Source organism: Bipolaris oryzae, assembly GCF_000523455.1.
Source record: "Bipolaris oryzae ATCC 44560 unplaced genomic scaffold scaffold_29, whole genome shotgun sequence".
Lineage (NCBI taxonomy): Eukaryota > Fungi > Ascomycota > Dothideomycetes > Pleosporales > Pleosporaceae > Bipolaris > Bipolaris oryzae.
This window is the reverse complement of record NW_006911305.1, coordinates 38,833-52,663: the sequence shown is the minus strand read 5'-3', so window position 1 is coordinate 52,663 and position 13,831 is coordinate 38,833. Positions and strand designations below refer to the sequence as shown.

The 13,831-nt window shown below is 54.5% G+C and overlaps 6 protein-coding genes across 6 annotated transcripts; 3 read left to right on the top strand and 3 right to left on the bottom strand.

Annotated features, from left to right (window-relative positions):
- Positions 1-920: 920 nt before the first annotated feature.
- Positions 921-2,144, bottom strand: COCMIDRAFT_24257 (uncharacterized protein; the record flags this gene model as incomplete). Its single annotated transcript, XM_007687373.1, has 1 exon — positions 921-2,144. The coding sequence occupies one exon, from the start codon at positions 2,142-2,144 to the stop codon at positions 921-923; it is 1,224 nt and encodes a 407-aa protein (XP_007685563.1).
- A 329-nt stretch (positions 2,145-2,473) lies between these two features.
- Positions 2,474-4,874, top strand: COCMIDRAFT_34598 (uncharacterized protein; the record flags this gene model as incomplete). The annotated part of the gene is made up of 4 exons (XM_007687385.1): positions 2,474-2,552; positions 2,616-3,619; positions 3,671-4,283; positions 4,333-4,874. 4 exons carry the CDS (start codon positions 2,474-2,476, stop codon positions 4,872-4,874), a joined length of 2,238 nt encoding a protein of 745 aa, XP_007685575.1.
- A 484-nt stretch (positions 4,875-5,358) lies between these two features.
- On the bottom strand, positions 5,359-8,260 carry COCMIDRAFT_88862 (glycoside hydrolase family 36 protein; the record flags this gene model as incomplete). The annotated part of the gene is made up of 4 exons (XM_007687414.1): positions 5,359-5,564; positions 5,646-7,725; positions 7,840-8,001; positions 8,192-8,260. 4 exons carry the CDS (start codon positions 8,258-8,260, stop codon positions 5,359-5,361), a joined length of 2,517 nt encoding a protein of 838 aa, XP_007685604.1.
- A 388-nt stretch (positions 8,261-8,648) lies between these two features.
- Positions 8,649-10,678, top strand: COCMIDRAFT_88860 (uncharacterized protein; the record flags this gene model as incomplete). Its single annotated transcript, XM_007687413.1, has 5 exons — positions 8,649-8,884; positions 8,939-9,092; positions 9,143-9,429; positions 9,481-9,826; positions 9,884-10,678. The coding sequence occupies 5 exons, from the start codon at positions 8,649-8,651 to the stop codon at positions 10,676-10,678; spliced, it is 1,818 nt and encodes a 605-aa protein (XP_007685603.1).
- Positions 10,679-11,072: 394 nt separating this feature from the next.
- Positions 11,073-12,420, bottom strand: COCMIDRAFT_3165 (uncharacterized protein; the record flags this gene model as incomplete). Its single annotated transcript, XM_007687362.1, has 2 exons — positions 11,073-12,335; positions 12,403-12,420. The coding sequence occupies 2 exons, from the start codon at positions 12,418-12,420 to the stop codon at positions 11,073-11,075; spliced, it is 1,281 nt and encodes a 426-aa protein (XP_007685552.1).
- Positions 12,421-13,092: 672 nt separating this feature from the next.
- Positions 13,093-13,830, top strand: COCMIDRAFT_24252 (uncharacterized protein; the record flags this gene model as incomplete). The annotated part of the gene is made up of 3 exons (XM_007687372.1): positions 13,093-13,172; positions 13,208-13,379; positions 13,465-13,830. The coding sequence occupies 3 exons, from the start codon at positions 13,093-13,095 to the stop codon at positions 13,828-13,830; spliced, it is 618 nt and encodes a 205-aa protein (XP_007685562.1).
- Position 13,831: the final 1 nt, after the last annotated feature.

Below are 13,831 nucleotides of genomic sequence, written 5' to 3'. Positions count from 1 at the left end.
GCTCACATGACCTCACCTCGACGCGGCCGCCCGCCATAAGCACCCGTCGAGTGACGGGACCGTGGCTCCTCCCGCCTCGACTCTCGCGGATTCGTTGTCTGCCCACCGCCTGCCTGCACCTTGTGCTGCACCTGCTGCACCTCCTGCACGACCACGCCGTGGCCCGCATATCCCCTCTATTCACTCCGCCACAAGCACCCACCGAGCCATGTCCCCAAGACCCGTCGATGCGTTGCCAGCACAGCATGCGTCTCGAGCGCTTGTGACGCTAATCACCCGACCCGCAGAGCGTCATCACCACGATACCATGGCCGTGCGCTTGGAATCGCCCAGCCCACGCACCGCAAACCACGGCACATGCCGCCCGGCCTGCCTGGCTACATGGATGGCAAGATGGATGGCTGGCTGACTGACTGATTTGTCACCGACTCTGCCTTGTCACCGACTCTGTCTGCCTCTCTCGATTGCATATATCATCATTCCTGCCGTCGTCCCCCATGCCCCATGTCAACACCAGATGCTAATGCTAGCTACCATGTATCATCAAACCCTCCCCCCTCCCCCCCCGCACCGCCTGCAGTCGCCTTGCCCGCTCGCCTCGACGGGTACAAGACGACGCCCGCGTGCCTCTGCCCGTCTGACAGCAAACGTGTTGCTCGTATCCAAGCCCTATATGTGCCCCCCTACACAACGTCATTTGCATCTTGTGTCGTCGTGTCGCCTCATCATCCATCGCACCCAGCCCTGGTGCCCCGTTACACAAGCACTCAACCCAGACGTCGACTTGTCTTTTTTTCCGCCCTGTCCCCCCGCCCATCGACTTACATACCGCCACATACCGCCGCCTCAACAAAGCCCTGCTTTTATCCGTCATTTCCGCCTGATTGTCTTCGCCTCATCTTCCTCGCCCCCCCTGTGCTCTAGACCCGGGCACGCTCGCTGCGTCTGCGCCGGATCTCCGTACTGCTCAGCTTGCTCTCGAAAGATTCGTCCACGTTGTCTTCTTCGCTGGCATCGAGAACCGCAACCTCAAACACCTCGAGCGCCTCCCAGCCCTGCTCCTTGCGCTTTTCGTTGACTGCCGCACCCCCGCTCCTCGTTTCCAGCGACAGCACCAGGGCAGTAATGTCCTTGTCGGTGATGGTCGGGCCAAAAGGATCCCATATCTCAACATATTTGATGGTAAGCCCAAAGGGATAGCTGACGTGCACAGCATGGCCATTTGGTCCAGGCTCATTCAGCTCCTCGACACGAATCCGCTCGTCATCTGGAGATCCAAAGTAGACGAGGTGTGAGAGAAAGTCGTGTACAGACTCCTGGCGTTTCTTCCAGCTCTCCAGCTGGTCGGCATACTTTTTCTTCTGTAGCAGGGCATCGCCGGTGATTCCAACGGTAAGCACACTGGGTTTCGATTCTGGAGTAGACGACTGCCGTCTCCCCAGCATGAATGCGAACATGGTTAGCAGCAGCTTGTGGCCAATGTGAAGGTGATCAAAAGTTCCTCCAACAGCGACTGAGATATGGTTCGTGGCTGCACTGGCCTGTTGGAGAGATGAATCCGGCGCTGAAGCATCTACACTCACCAGTCCGCCTCGGACTTTGTTCACAGCGTACTGAGACTTGGCTAGAGAAGTAAAGGCCTTTAGCACTTGCTCGCCTTGTTCACTCTCGACCGAATAGACGACGTGCCATGGCCGAGGGCTGCGAGCTAGTGTGTGCATGTCGACGGTTGGGCCTTGGAGTTCCTGCTCTGGAGTAGCATCCGGCAGGGGCCCGGTCAGGTGACCGTCTCTTGGGTATGCCACCAGCACAATGCGGGCGTCGATGCCTTCCTCATCCTCTGTATCGATAGCGTGCCTGCTTGTTGTGATGCAAATGAGTTTGTAGAGGTCAGCGACTAGCTGCTGCGTGATGGCGTAATAAGGTCCCCGCGGCGCATCAAGATGGCCGTACAGATGCGGGCATGGCAGAGCAATTTCCAGGAGAGTATGCCCATTTGATTTGGACTGTGATGCTGCCAACTCTTTCAAAACGGTGCTTATTGGGGCGTTGTATGCAGCTTTGAGTGTTGTATACGATGACGGAGCTGGTGCAGGCGGCAGCAACAACAGGGCACGGTGGACTGGCTTGCGTGAGGGCGGCATGGTTACAAAATGACGAGCAATCACTATGCGGACCAAAGGTGTGGTCGGAACAGAGACAGAGTTGAATGCAATACGTCTTGCGAGCAGATGGAGCATGAATCGCGGGGGCCCTTATGCAATGTCCGTCCTCTTGCCTGCCCTGGACGTGAATGGGAGGGAGGGTTGGAGGGGTGGTGGGGAACATTTGCCGAGACAGAGCCGCCCAGGGACTCTACATACGCCAACCGCACATGTCGCTTTCCCAGACGACTCCACGCCGCAACCGTTGCACGTCACTTTGTTTTTCTTTTCTCACTCGCTGAGCCAGTGCGGTAGGAATTGCAGGCGCCATGCCCTTCGGACACCACCACCAGAATGCGCCCCTCGACCCAGCGCAGGGCATCTATGCCGCCGCTTCGGCGCTTGGAAGTATGTAGGCCTCCGGGGCACTCTACCTGAACACCAGCTGATAACCATCTCCCCCATCCGCAGGCATAGGAGCGCCTGGAGGCAATCTGCGCGCAGCAACCCAGGGCACCACACGGGCCGGTACCGATGCCTTTCTGCCAGGAAGCAGTGGCAATGCCCAAGCACCGGGCGAAGCATACATGGCATCCACGGCACCGCCAGCTGCAAACTCGAGCTTCGACACGCCGCGACACAAAGTCCCCAGCATGGGAGGGCGCGCCCCCGAAGAGCACCATGTATCGGCAGCAGTAGGCCAGCATGCCTCAGTGCCTCCTCCAGCGACGTCGGGTCAGCAAATGTACAACCCGCCCGACACCTATCGGTCGGCGCCCAACATCAACCTTGACCATGGCACCCCGCAAAACAGCCAATATGCCTCTCCCGCCGTGCCTGGCAGTCTTCAGCCCGCAAGCGGTGCGGCGTCGCATCAACAGCAACAGCAGCAGCCACAACAGCCACCGCAGCCACAACCGTCGCAGCAGCCGCAGCCGCAGCAGCGACCCGGCCCTGCTACTTCCTACACTGCCCCCGTTGGGCCTCCCCAGACGCAGATAGCCACAAACGCTCAGCAGTACACACTACCCACGCGCTCAAACACAATTAGCCAGTCCCAGCACTCCCCCCACTCGTCGCACTCGTACTCGCGCTCAAGCCCAGCCGGCCTGGGCCCTGACCAGAAATACATTCCTTTTTCCAATACCCCCGAGCAGCAGCAGCAGCAGCCGCAGCCCAAGTACGCCGCCGGCACGCCCGCGCAAAAGTACTATCCCACGACCCCTTCGGGCGCCGCATCCCAATCTCCCCTCGGCCTCGCGGATATTAGACCACGCGCAAACTCGAATATGGAGCCTGAGAACGCGGGCCACGGCAACCCAACCCTCGGCGATATGAACAAGGTGCCTTCCAATAGCAACTACCTCGCCCCCTGGAGCATATACGCCTTCGATTGGTGCAAGTGGAATGTATCGGGGAGCAACAGCGCCGGCAAGATGGCCGTAGGCAGTTACCTAGAAGACAACCACAATTTTGTAAGCAGTCAAATTTGGGAACGATGAGACTCCAACTAATGCACCGTTTAGATCCGCATCCTCGACACACAGATAACGCCCCAAGACGTCTCCGCCCCTGGCGCAACCCCCTTTGGCCTTGAATACAATGCCATTGCCGAAGCCACATGCTCTTTCCCAGTCACACGCATGCTATGGGAGCCTCCATCGTCACAGAAACAGTCGACAGACCTCCTCGCAACGTCTGGCGACCACCTGCGCCTGTGGTCGCTGCCTCAAGCCTCTGGAAACACTACAAGCAACACCATCACACGCTCATCATCCGTCAATACACGAGAACCTCAGCTTCCTAAGCTTACACCACTTGCGCTCCTCTCCAATTCCAAGACACCAGAGCATACCGCCCCCCTAACATCCCTAGACTGGAACACTATGTCGCCAAAGCTCATCATCACCTCGAGCATAGACACAACCTGCACAATTTGGGACATACCCTCTCTTACTGCGAAGACACAATTGATTGCTCACGATAAAGAGGTCTTTGACGTTCGCTTCTGCGCAGGCAGTGTCGATGTCTTTGTGAGTTGCGGTGCCGATGGAAGCGTACGCATGTTCGATCTGCGCAGCCTCGAACACAGCACGATCATCTACGAGCCTTCTGATAAGGGAGCTGATAGAGACAAGGGTTAGTAAATGTTGTTTTCCTACGTATACGAGTAACTAACTCCACATAGGCTCGCCAACTGGCCGCATGTCTCCGACCAAAGCACAACAGACCATGTCGTATGCTCCACCGTTGCTCCGACTCGCCGCTTCCCCTCATGACTCACACCTCCTTGCCACCTTTGCCGCCGACTCCAACCTCATCCGTATCCTCGATGTTAGACAGCCCGGCCAAGCCCTACTCGAGCTTCGCGGTCACTCTGCTGCTGTCAACAGTATAGAATGGAACCCTTCTCGGAGAGGAATGCTCGCGTCCGGTGCCGACGACTCGCTCGTCCTGATATGGGATCTGCTGCACGCAAACAATGGTGCTACAATCAGTGGCGAACATGCTTCAACACAGCCTCCACCTCCACCTGCAAACTCGCACCCCGCAAACGGCGCTGCAAACCAGCAGAATGCACCAGTCGGCCAAAAGGGGCCTTACGCTAGCTGGCGATGCGACTATGAAGTCGGCAACCTTAGCTGGGCTCCTCAGAGCGCACTGACTGGACAAGGCGGCGAATGGGTCGGTGTTGCTGGTGGACGCGGTATCTGGGGTGTCAAGTTATGATGAGTGCTTCAATTCGGAAATCTACAAGGGAGAAAAATAACCTGGTGATGAATGAATGAGGCCAATCATTTGACATATGAGCAAGAAGAGACGCTACGCAACGCCGTCTTGTAAATGAACACTGCTGGTATGGAACAGTCAGACGAAGAAAAAAGTGCATAGACTGTTCATGTCTGGCTTGGCCTTATTTGTTCTCCCCAATGAGCGATCGTGTTTCTTCGGCGTTGGATGGTAGCGTTTATGCTTGCATGTGTGTATTTTACGTTGGATCGAGATACCTGAAAGTCTTATTACATTATGCATTTCTTGCGGAAATGACTTGGTGACCAAATGGTGATGTGTTGCAATCATGCCGAGGATATCAACTTTGAACCGATACACCGCTCACACACACACACATTCGAAGATTGCTTCATTGCGCTACGAAAAACCTGCAAAACTAAATCGACCACCCTTTCACTCAAACTCCCTAAATTTATTTCAATCATCGAATAAACACCTCAACAACAACCTCATTACTCCAGCCAGCCTTGGAATCCGTCTCTTTCCACGCCCTCACCGTATCAATCTCAAGCACATTCTCGCACCCTTTACTCACACTGACGCAATGCAAGGGGATCGGACGTCCGAACAGTACGGCGAAAAAGTCATTTTCAATCGATCGACTGGGGAGATTGGAAATGTACAACCCTTTGTTTTTTCTTCGCATTAGCACTCCACATGACTGAAAGAAAAAAAAGAAAAAAAAAGATGTATATATATATGACTTACCAAACGTGCCCAATACTTTGAGACTAGTCCAAACCCTCAAGCGCCCGGAACTCCTCTCCACATACGCATCGGAATTCACAATCGCGGCCGCGCCCGTCATTTTGCCCAGGACGCCCAAATTCGCGACTTGGATCTCCTTCGGGCCACTTGCATGGAGTCCCTCGCTGCGCTCCAGCGTAAACGCCTGCAGCGGGAACGCAGATAGAATCTCCCAGCCGCGCACCGCCACATCGAGGTGCACAAAGGCTGCGTTGGTAGCGACGCTGGTGGGTTTACTGACTTGGCCGTCTGTGTGCGAGCGGATTATGTAAGTTCCCTTTTCAGCGCCGGGAAAGGCGTCGAGGGCGACGAGTTCGGAGAGGGGTTTTGGGGTGCAGTTGAAGATTCCTAGGATAGATACGCCCGTGTGTGCGCGTCCGACGTACGTGCTTACTTTGAGCAAGGTAGCGTCGTCGTAGGCGTTGTATGCGGAGGTGCTTTTGCCGACAGTGTGGGGGCGTAGGATGACGGTGTCGCCGCGGGGGGTATTTCCTGTCATTTGAGATATGAGGTTGATGTCGTGGTGGCCGGGGACATCGGTGATGTAGATGGGGCCGCCGGACACGCAGCGGCCGGCGGCGTGGAAGGCGGCGTAGTCGTGGCTGGTTTGGAACATGTCCCAGTCCGGGAGTATGTTCAAGTACTGTGTCAATAGCGAATTGTGCGCGTTGCAGAAGATGTGCCAGGGGTGGCTGGCGGGGACTTCGGGGAAGAAGTCGTCAGAGTTGCGGAGGAGCATGCGGGGTTTGTTGGAGGGGAGTTGCGAGTGGAATATAAGGGGAGGCGCTTGCGACATGCAGGATATTGCTCTTGCAGAGAAATAGCGGAGTTGGGCAATGGACCAGGCGTCTTGGAAGGATTTTACCAACTTGCGGCGGTCGTCAGCGGAGGCGAGTTCGTCGAGGAAGAATTGCGCGTCGGTTTTTACGGAGTCGACGCCACAGGAGGAGAGGAAGGCGTAGAAGTCTTTGTAGAAGCGGTCGACGTCTTCTTCGGCTACGACTACGATCTCGCCGCCTGAGACGCCGTCTTTGAGTTTGACGGTGGTTGTCTTGTACTCTTTCGCGATACGGCCTTCGGGGGCTACACCACCCCAGTAGCCGAACATGGCATGCCAGACTGCGACGTGCTTAATGTGCTTGTATTTGTCTCGGATATGGCCTACTGTAGCCTTGAGACCGCGGGGAAAGCCATTCTTGTTGGCCTCAAACTCCATCCATGCATTGTCGAACTGATCGCCACCTTCCGTGTTCAGTGACTGCCAGTTGTCGTCGATGATAAGATTGCTGATATTGATCTCGTTCTTTTGCAGAGATTCCAAGGCGTCGAAGATTTTATCCTCTGTGAGTTTCTGGCCCAGTCCATTCCAGGTACAGTATGACAATCCGTCGTACCAGTTCTCAAGCCATTGGGGTTTGAAGTCGTCGACCAGAGCCTTTGTCTCCTCGTCAATTTGGCCAGTAGACTCTTCGTAAGCCATTACAAGCCTGCGTGCATAATACATCGATGCAGCAATTGCATCTTCAACACTCTTGCCGACCGTAGCAACAATGCGAACAGTTCCATCCTTGTCGGCATCGTTTGTGGAATTCATTACGATATTTCCAGCACCATCGTGATTGAGGGTAGTGAGAACATCCCCGACTCCACTGATTGCTAGAGTCACCAAGTGTGACCCGTCATGTCGCTCAAATGCAGCTAAAATGGCTTCTTTGTCAGGCTGGAAGCGATCCTTGCCTTGCCTAGGAGCAATCCACGGGGCCCACAGACGAATTGCCGCAAACCACCGAGAGAGATTCGTAGGTTTACCCAGCTTTTCGCGTGATTGACCGGGTGTTTTGCCAGAGGCTGCTCCGATTGGGTAGGAAATATCCCACAATTGAGTATTAGGTGTGTCGCTTGACTCCTTTGAGACTGTGAGAAATGGCGGAAGATTTTCGAGATACCATGTCAAGTTATCATCCAGGGGTTCTGGTGATTGATAGATGAGGTGGCCATCGGAAGTTGAAAAGTGCTCGTTTGCCCATTTCCATGGCTCGTCCTGCAATTGTCAATTGGGTCTTTGAAGAGGTAGTAAAGTATATTCGTTTTTGATATGCAACAAGGAACAGCGTTCAGGTGACGACGTGGACAACAATAACTTCTTAAAACATACCTTTCCTGATCTGAAGGTAACAGTGTATGATACCGAAGAACCGTGCTTTGGGCGGCCCGTGAGTTCAAATGTAAAGCACTGACGTTTTAAATCGGTTCGGTGTGGGCTGACCGCCGTCTTGAGACCATCAGCTTTCTTAATGCATGTATGGCAGGACAACCGCTCATACCACAGTTGGCTCAAGGTTGGGCTCAAAGTTAGAGCTAGTCCACTGGTCGGATGCGTGGAAATTATGCCATAGAGCGACTTCCCAGCTCTTTTCTGAGGCAACAGAGGTCTCAATGACTACTGTGAACTTGATCTAGCAGGAAGTTAGAACCACGTCCAGCACTTAGAATAGTCTTGAACTCACGGAGTCTCTATCTGAAGAAATGGTCGTTGTCTGGCCCAAGGGCGGATGGCAGGTGAGTGAGGCATACATGGTGGCAAAACAGTGGGATTCGTTACACTGGACAAGCAAAGCACAAGGTGAGGTGCAAGAGTAAGCTGTGCTTGATGTAGGATTGACAGAACAACAAGACACGATCAAGCAAAGCAACTAGAGATGAAGGCAAGGAGGGTGAATTGATGTTTGATTGAGGTTGCAGCTAGGAGATCAACGGTGTACATGTAGGCACTAACTGTAGTAGCATCATGCGCAAGGACAGTACATGTGACGTGTGCGGATGTGGATGAATGCGGATGCGGAGACGTCGGGGAAGCTGCAGGGAGCTGTGAGCTTCAGCCAATCGGCGTCGAAGTCGCTCCCGCTTGGCAGGCCGGAACATTTTTGACCTGGGGCCAGATGCGATGCGGTGCAATTGGCAGCCATGTCAACCTGGAGACAACTGTCCAGACCACGGTTCCTCGTGTGTCGACAATGCATACGGCTGCAGTCTACTTTGGCGCGCGGTGAGCGACCAGCAAAGAGGTGGGCGGACGAGGAATCAGATCCAGCAACCAAACAGGCACAATGGGAAGAGCAAGCGGGCAGGGTGCGAGCGGGGATACAGCAGAGCATGTTGAGCGTGCTTGAGGAGCGAGGATTTGTCAAGGATGTCGCTGGGTGAGCATGGCAAGGAGAAGACAGCCATGGCAGGACTATACTGAGAATTTACAGCGGACGCAAGGAGCTCAATTGGCTGCTCACAGAGAAGCGCATTGGTGTATACGTTGGCGTAGATCCCACAGCACCCTCTCTGCATGTCGGCCATCTTCTCCCTCTGATGGCGCTGTACTGGATGTACCTGCACGGCTACTATACCGTGAGCTTGGTGAGCTCCCCACGATCCGTCACGCACAATGGCTGTTAATCATGAGTTAGTTGGGTGGAGGCACTGTACAGATTGGAGATCCTTCTGGCAGAACGACAGCACGCTCGCGCCAGGCAGAGAACGTGCAATCCATGAATGTGGAGAGCATACAGCGACAGCTTGAGAAGCTATGGACCAATGTCAAATGCCTGGGTATCAAGCACCAGTTTTCGCAGATGACGAGCCGGAAACAAGATATTCTCAACAACCGCAAGTGGCTCGAGAAGCTCAGCGCAGTGGAACTGATGAGGGACTTGGGCTCAGGTATGCGTCTGGGCGCTATGCTCAGTCGCGATTCGTAAGTCATGGTAGATTATCGTGTAGGCTCGCTCTCTCACACATGCATTAGAGTTAAACTCAGGATGGAAAGCGGTGAAGGCATGGCTATATCCGAGTTCAGCTACCCCCTCTTCCAAGCCTACGACTGGTGGAGCATGTATAAGAACCAGGGTGTTCAGCTTCAAATTGGTGGCTCGGATCAATATGGCAATATTATTGCGGGCATGAACGCTGTTAGTCATATGCGCAAGATATATGGCATGGATGACGGAGCGGCAGAAGAGGACCCACGCGTAGCAACGTATGGACTTACTACGCCGCTACTTACAACCGCTTCTGGCGAGAAGTTTGGCAAGAGTGCTGGCAATGCTGTCTGGCTCGACGGCCAGATGCTGAACTCGTTTGACCTCTACCAGGTACTTACATCCGTTACATCGACACCAAATGGACTCCTCAACTAACTTGTACGACAGCACTTTATGCGCACCGCCGATACCGACGTAGAGCGCTACCTCAAACTCTTCACCTTCCTCCCCCTTGACTCCATCGCGCTGCTCATGTCGCAGCAATCCCAAGACCCCTCCAAGCGCCTCGCCCAGCACATCCTGGCCCGCGAAATCGTCGAGCTAGCCCACGGCGCTGCCGCAGCAAAGAAAGCCGAAGCAGCCCACAAAGACGCCTTCAGCCAAGGCACAAACACCTTCTCGCTGCTCTCTCTCCGAACCGCCATTTCCAGGAGCAAGGATACCGACGCCTCCTCATCCTCACCCTCGGGTGCCGAGTCCCCACTCACCCAAAAAGAACAAGACCTCCTAGCGTACAAGCGCGCCTACGCTTCCACCAGCTCCTCCTCCTCCTCGTCCCCAACCCACTCTGTCGGAGCAACACCTCCGCCGACACCGCCGTCCCCCTCGGACAATAAGGAAATCATCACATTACTGCCCCTGTCCCTGCTCGCCCCAGGATCCTTCCCTCACATCCTCCACGCCGCTGGCCTCGCATCCTCGCGCTCAGAAGCTAGTCGGCTCATTGCGAAAAAAGGTGCCTACGTCATCGTCCCCAACTCGGGGTCCGTTGATAACCCCACTGCACTCAAATGGGCGACTATTGAGCCTGGCAAGGAAATCGATCCCAAGCATTATCTGGTGGATTGGGAGGCGCTGGTGCTGAGGGCAGGGAAAGCGAGGGTCAGGATTTGTAGGGTGGTGAGGGATGAGGATTTGAGCCCAGCTGCGGGGGAAGGGAGAGTGGAAAGTGAAAGGACGTGATTGAGTTAGGTTTTAGCTATGCAGTTACGCTATTTTTTTTTCGTTTTGAGGAAACGAAAGTAATATAGAATGGGAATAAGCGGAGAGGAAACAATGCACTAATTTCTCTCCCCTCCCCCCTTCCGCCCTTTTTTTCTCTTGTCTTTCTTTCTTCTCTTTGCCCTTTCTGATTTAATTGGATTGGATTGGATTTGCCACCTTGTCCACGCAAGTAATGCCAAGGTGCTTTGTTTATTTGAATAATGTACAGGGAACCCGCTAGTGGGTATAGTAATGAAGATATGATTACACAAGTACCAATTTTGTATTAACTCTCTTTTATGCTTTTCTGCTTACCCCAGCATCCGTTGTATCCCCCCGCTCGCTTCTTTGAGATGGAGGATGCGTCCGTCTGTCAGACGGAGCTCTGCGGATCCACACGTCGAGTCCGTATTTCGCGGCTGGTATGGGTCGTGTGACTTGGGTGCTGGAATCGTGTTCCGATGCCGATTTTACAGGGGGAGTCCTGGGCACTACCACGTTGTGCATGGTGAGAAGGAGTATTAGTAGGCGCGGCGTTTTCCTTGGAGGATACGTAGTGAGATTTGGTGGGAGATGCAGTATTGTGTAAGTTGCGGGAGGAGTGGTAGCGTGAGGGGCCGCGCTCGATGCAGACGTTTGGGCTTAGAGGGCTGAGCTGGATGTCGGGATCAGGGAACGAGACTTGATTGTTAGCAGCACGTGGACGCAATTGGGGTGGTGTTGCGAGGCGAATGGTAGACTCTGTGCGGATATGAAAGACATCGCGTATGGTGACGGTGTCTGCTAAAGATGCTTCTAGCGCCTCTTGACCGCTTCTCGAAGCCGTTTCACTGAGATTCGAGGACGGGCGCTGACAGAATTGCGGCTTGGGATACGTATTTGGTTGGGGAAGCTTGGCATAAGGTTCATGGACGTTTGGCGTTGAAACACCAGTGAGCCACCTGGAGATGCGGTCATCAAGCACAGAGGCGCGGATAGACTTTGGGTTGGGTTTATTGCGCGAGCCTGGAATCAGGTAGCCGGAATCGTCGGACCAGGACTGAGAACTCTGTTGCGACGTTTTTGCGAAACCTGGCGGAGGGCCTGGCAATAACGTTGTTGCTATGCATAGAGACTCTAGTCGGCGAATGGGGGATGTAGTAGCTTGCTGCGAATGGCTGTGCACGTGGCCACGTCGTGCTAGCGGCGACGATGCTTTTGCTGAAATGTTTGGCAACTGTGGGTATGGCAAATGTGACGGCTGCAGTGTTTGCTGTTCATGGCTAGCATCTTCAAAAAGTTGCCTCATACGTGCGGCATGGCCAGCACGCGCGGGAGACTGAAGCAGTCGTGAGCCGTGGTGGGAGCGACGAATGCGGACATTAGCTAACCCCAAGGGCGAGACGGGCCTAGAGCGTGACTCTGCTGGCTTGAGAGGTGGTGTATTGGGAAGGGCATTTGGGTAATTTGCGGAGTCGTGGTGCGGGCACGGATGTGCATATGCGCGATTCGGTGAAGCAGCAGCTGCATCGAGAGAGGATTCCGCGCTATCGTTTCGCAAGGGCCGAGTTCTGAAGCGGTCGGCGGGTGTTACAGGTGTGCTGATGTTATCAGTGTCGGTGCTGGTGAGCACGACTGAGTCTACCACTGCAATTGCCTGTGGTAAAGTTAAAGAGGCTGGCAAAGGATGTGAGGCTGGTAGGTAGAGAGGTTCTATGACGAACTCGGGACGATGAAGTCATGGTGGATAGTGGGCTAGTAGTCAGCAGCAGCAGCAGCACTCGTAGGATTTCTGTTTTTTCCTGTCAATGGCAAACGTCTCGTGGGGGTTCGGTTACATGAAAGATGACTCGGGCTCGACATGAGCCGTGGGACGCGGCATGATGGCTGATCAAGGACGCTGCATGGTGCCACCGCCCGTCGTGCCTGCTTACGGGATACAGTGGCCAGGTCTGTGGTTGTTGTTGCTAATATTGTTGTTGCAACTGCTGCTACCGGTGCAGTGGGACAGGCGCGTACATGGCATTCTTCACAATGCAGCACTCGCGAGCGGTCGGCTACGAGCATTTGATCGCCGTGACACTGCTGGTGGTAGTGATGGTGATGAATGACGTCGTACTAAGCACACAGTGCAAGCAGCCACAGCCAAGACGGGCGTGGCTATATGTTTTTTTTTAGCAATGCCGGAATCAATAGCGTCACCGTTTCTTTTTGCTTGCCCTGTTGTTTTCTTTGCGCTGTCGCGTAGTAGCAGTAGAGGGAGACAATTTCTTTGCCGTGTCACGTGCACCCGCCTGCATGTCACTAAGGCGAGCCAGAACGGGCGGGGACCAAGCACCGTGCATTCAATACTTTACGTGCCATATGCCATGTAGTATGCCATGACTTCGCATTGATTGCAGCCGGCAGACAATATGGCAAGATGCTCAGTCTTGTTCTTGGCTGCTTCCCCGATACAATGGCTCCTTGAATCGTCCGGCCTGTCGACCAACGTGTGTGTTGAGCACGCAACTGCTAATAGCGACGTAGTGTTAACGCAGCGTTCACTCGATCAGATGGCTTGCAGCAAGGCTTCGTGACACCTGCAGCGGGCGCATCGGCTGGCACCAAAACAGCGCCTTCCGAGGCGATAGAGCCCAAAAGGGCCGTCTTGGCTGAAGACGATTGTCGAGACGGATTCTTGGGCTTGGTTGGCTGGATGGTTAGACAATGCTGCTAGTGGACGCGCCATTGCGGCAGTTGTCTATACGGAGTACTATACGCGTATGCCTACTCTGCAGGTACAGGGTCCCCAACCACCATCACCACCATTATCACCACCACCACCACCACCACAACCACCATCACAACAACAACGACAACAACAACAACAACAACAACAACAACAACAACAACAACAACAACAACCACGACCCAAAATACGGCCACGGCCCCGTGCCAGCCTCATGGAACAGGGCTACTTTAACGGCAGCGGCCTAGCGCCATCTCGCGGCTTACGTCCGCGGGCTGTCTGGGCCTACTATCATTATTATTATCTCTGGCCCATCGTCATTTTGTATGGCCCATCTTCGGGGACCCTCGCCACCTCATTCCCTAGACGGGAGGATGTGCGCTCGTGCCTGTCGCACCATGCTGCACCCCGTCGCCAGTGAC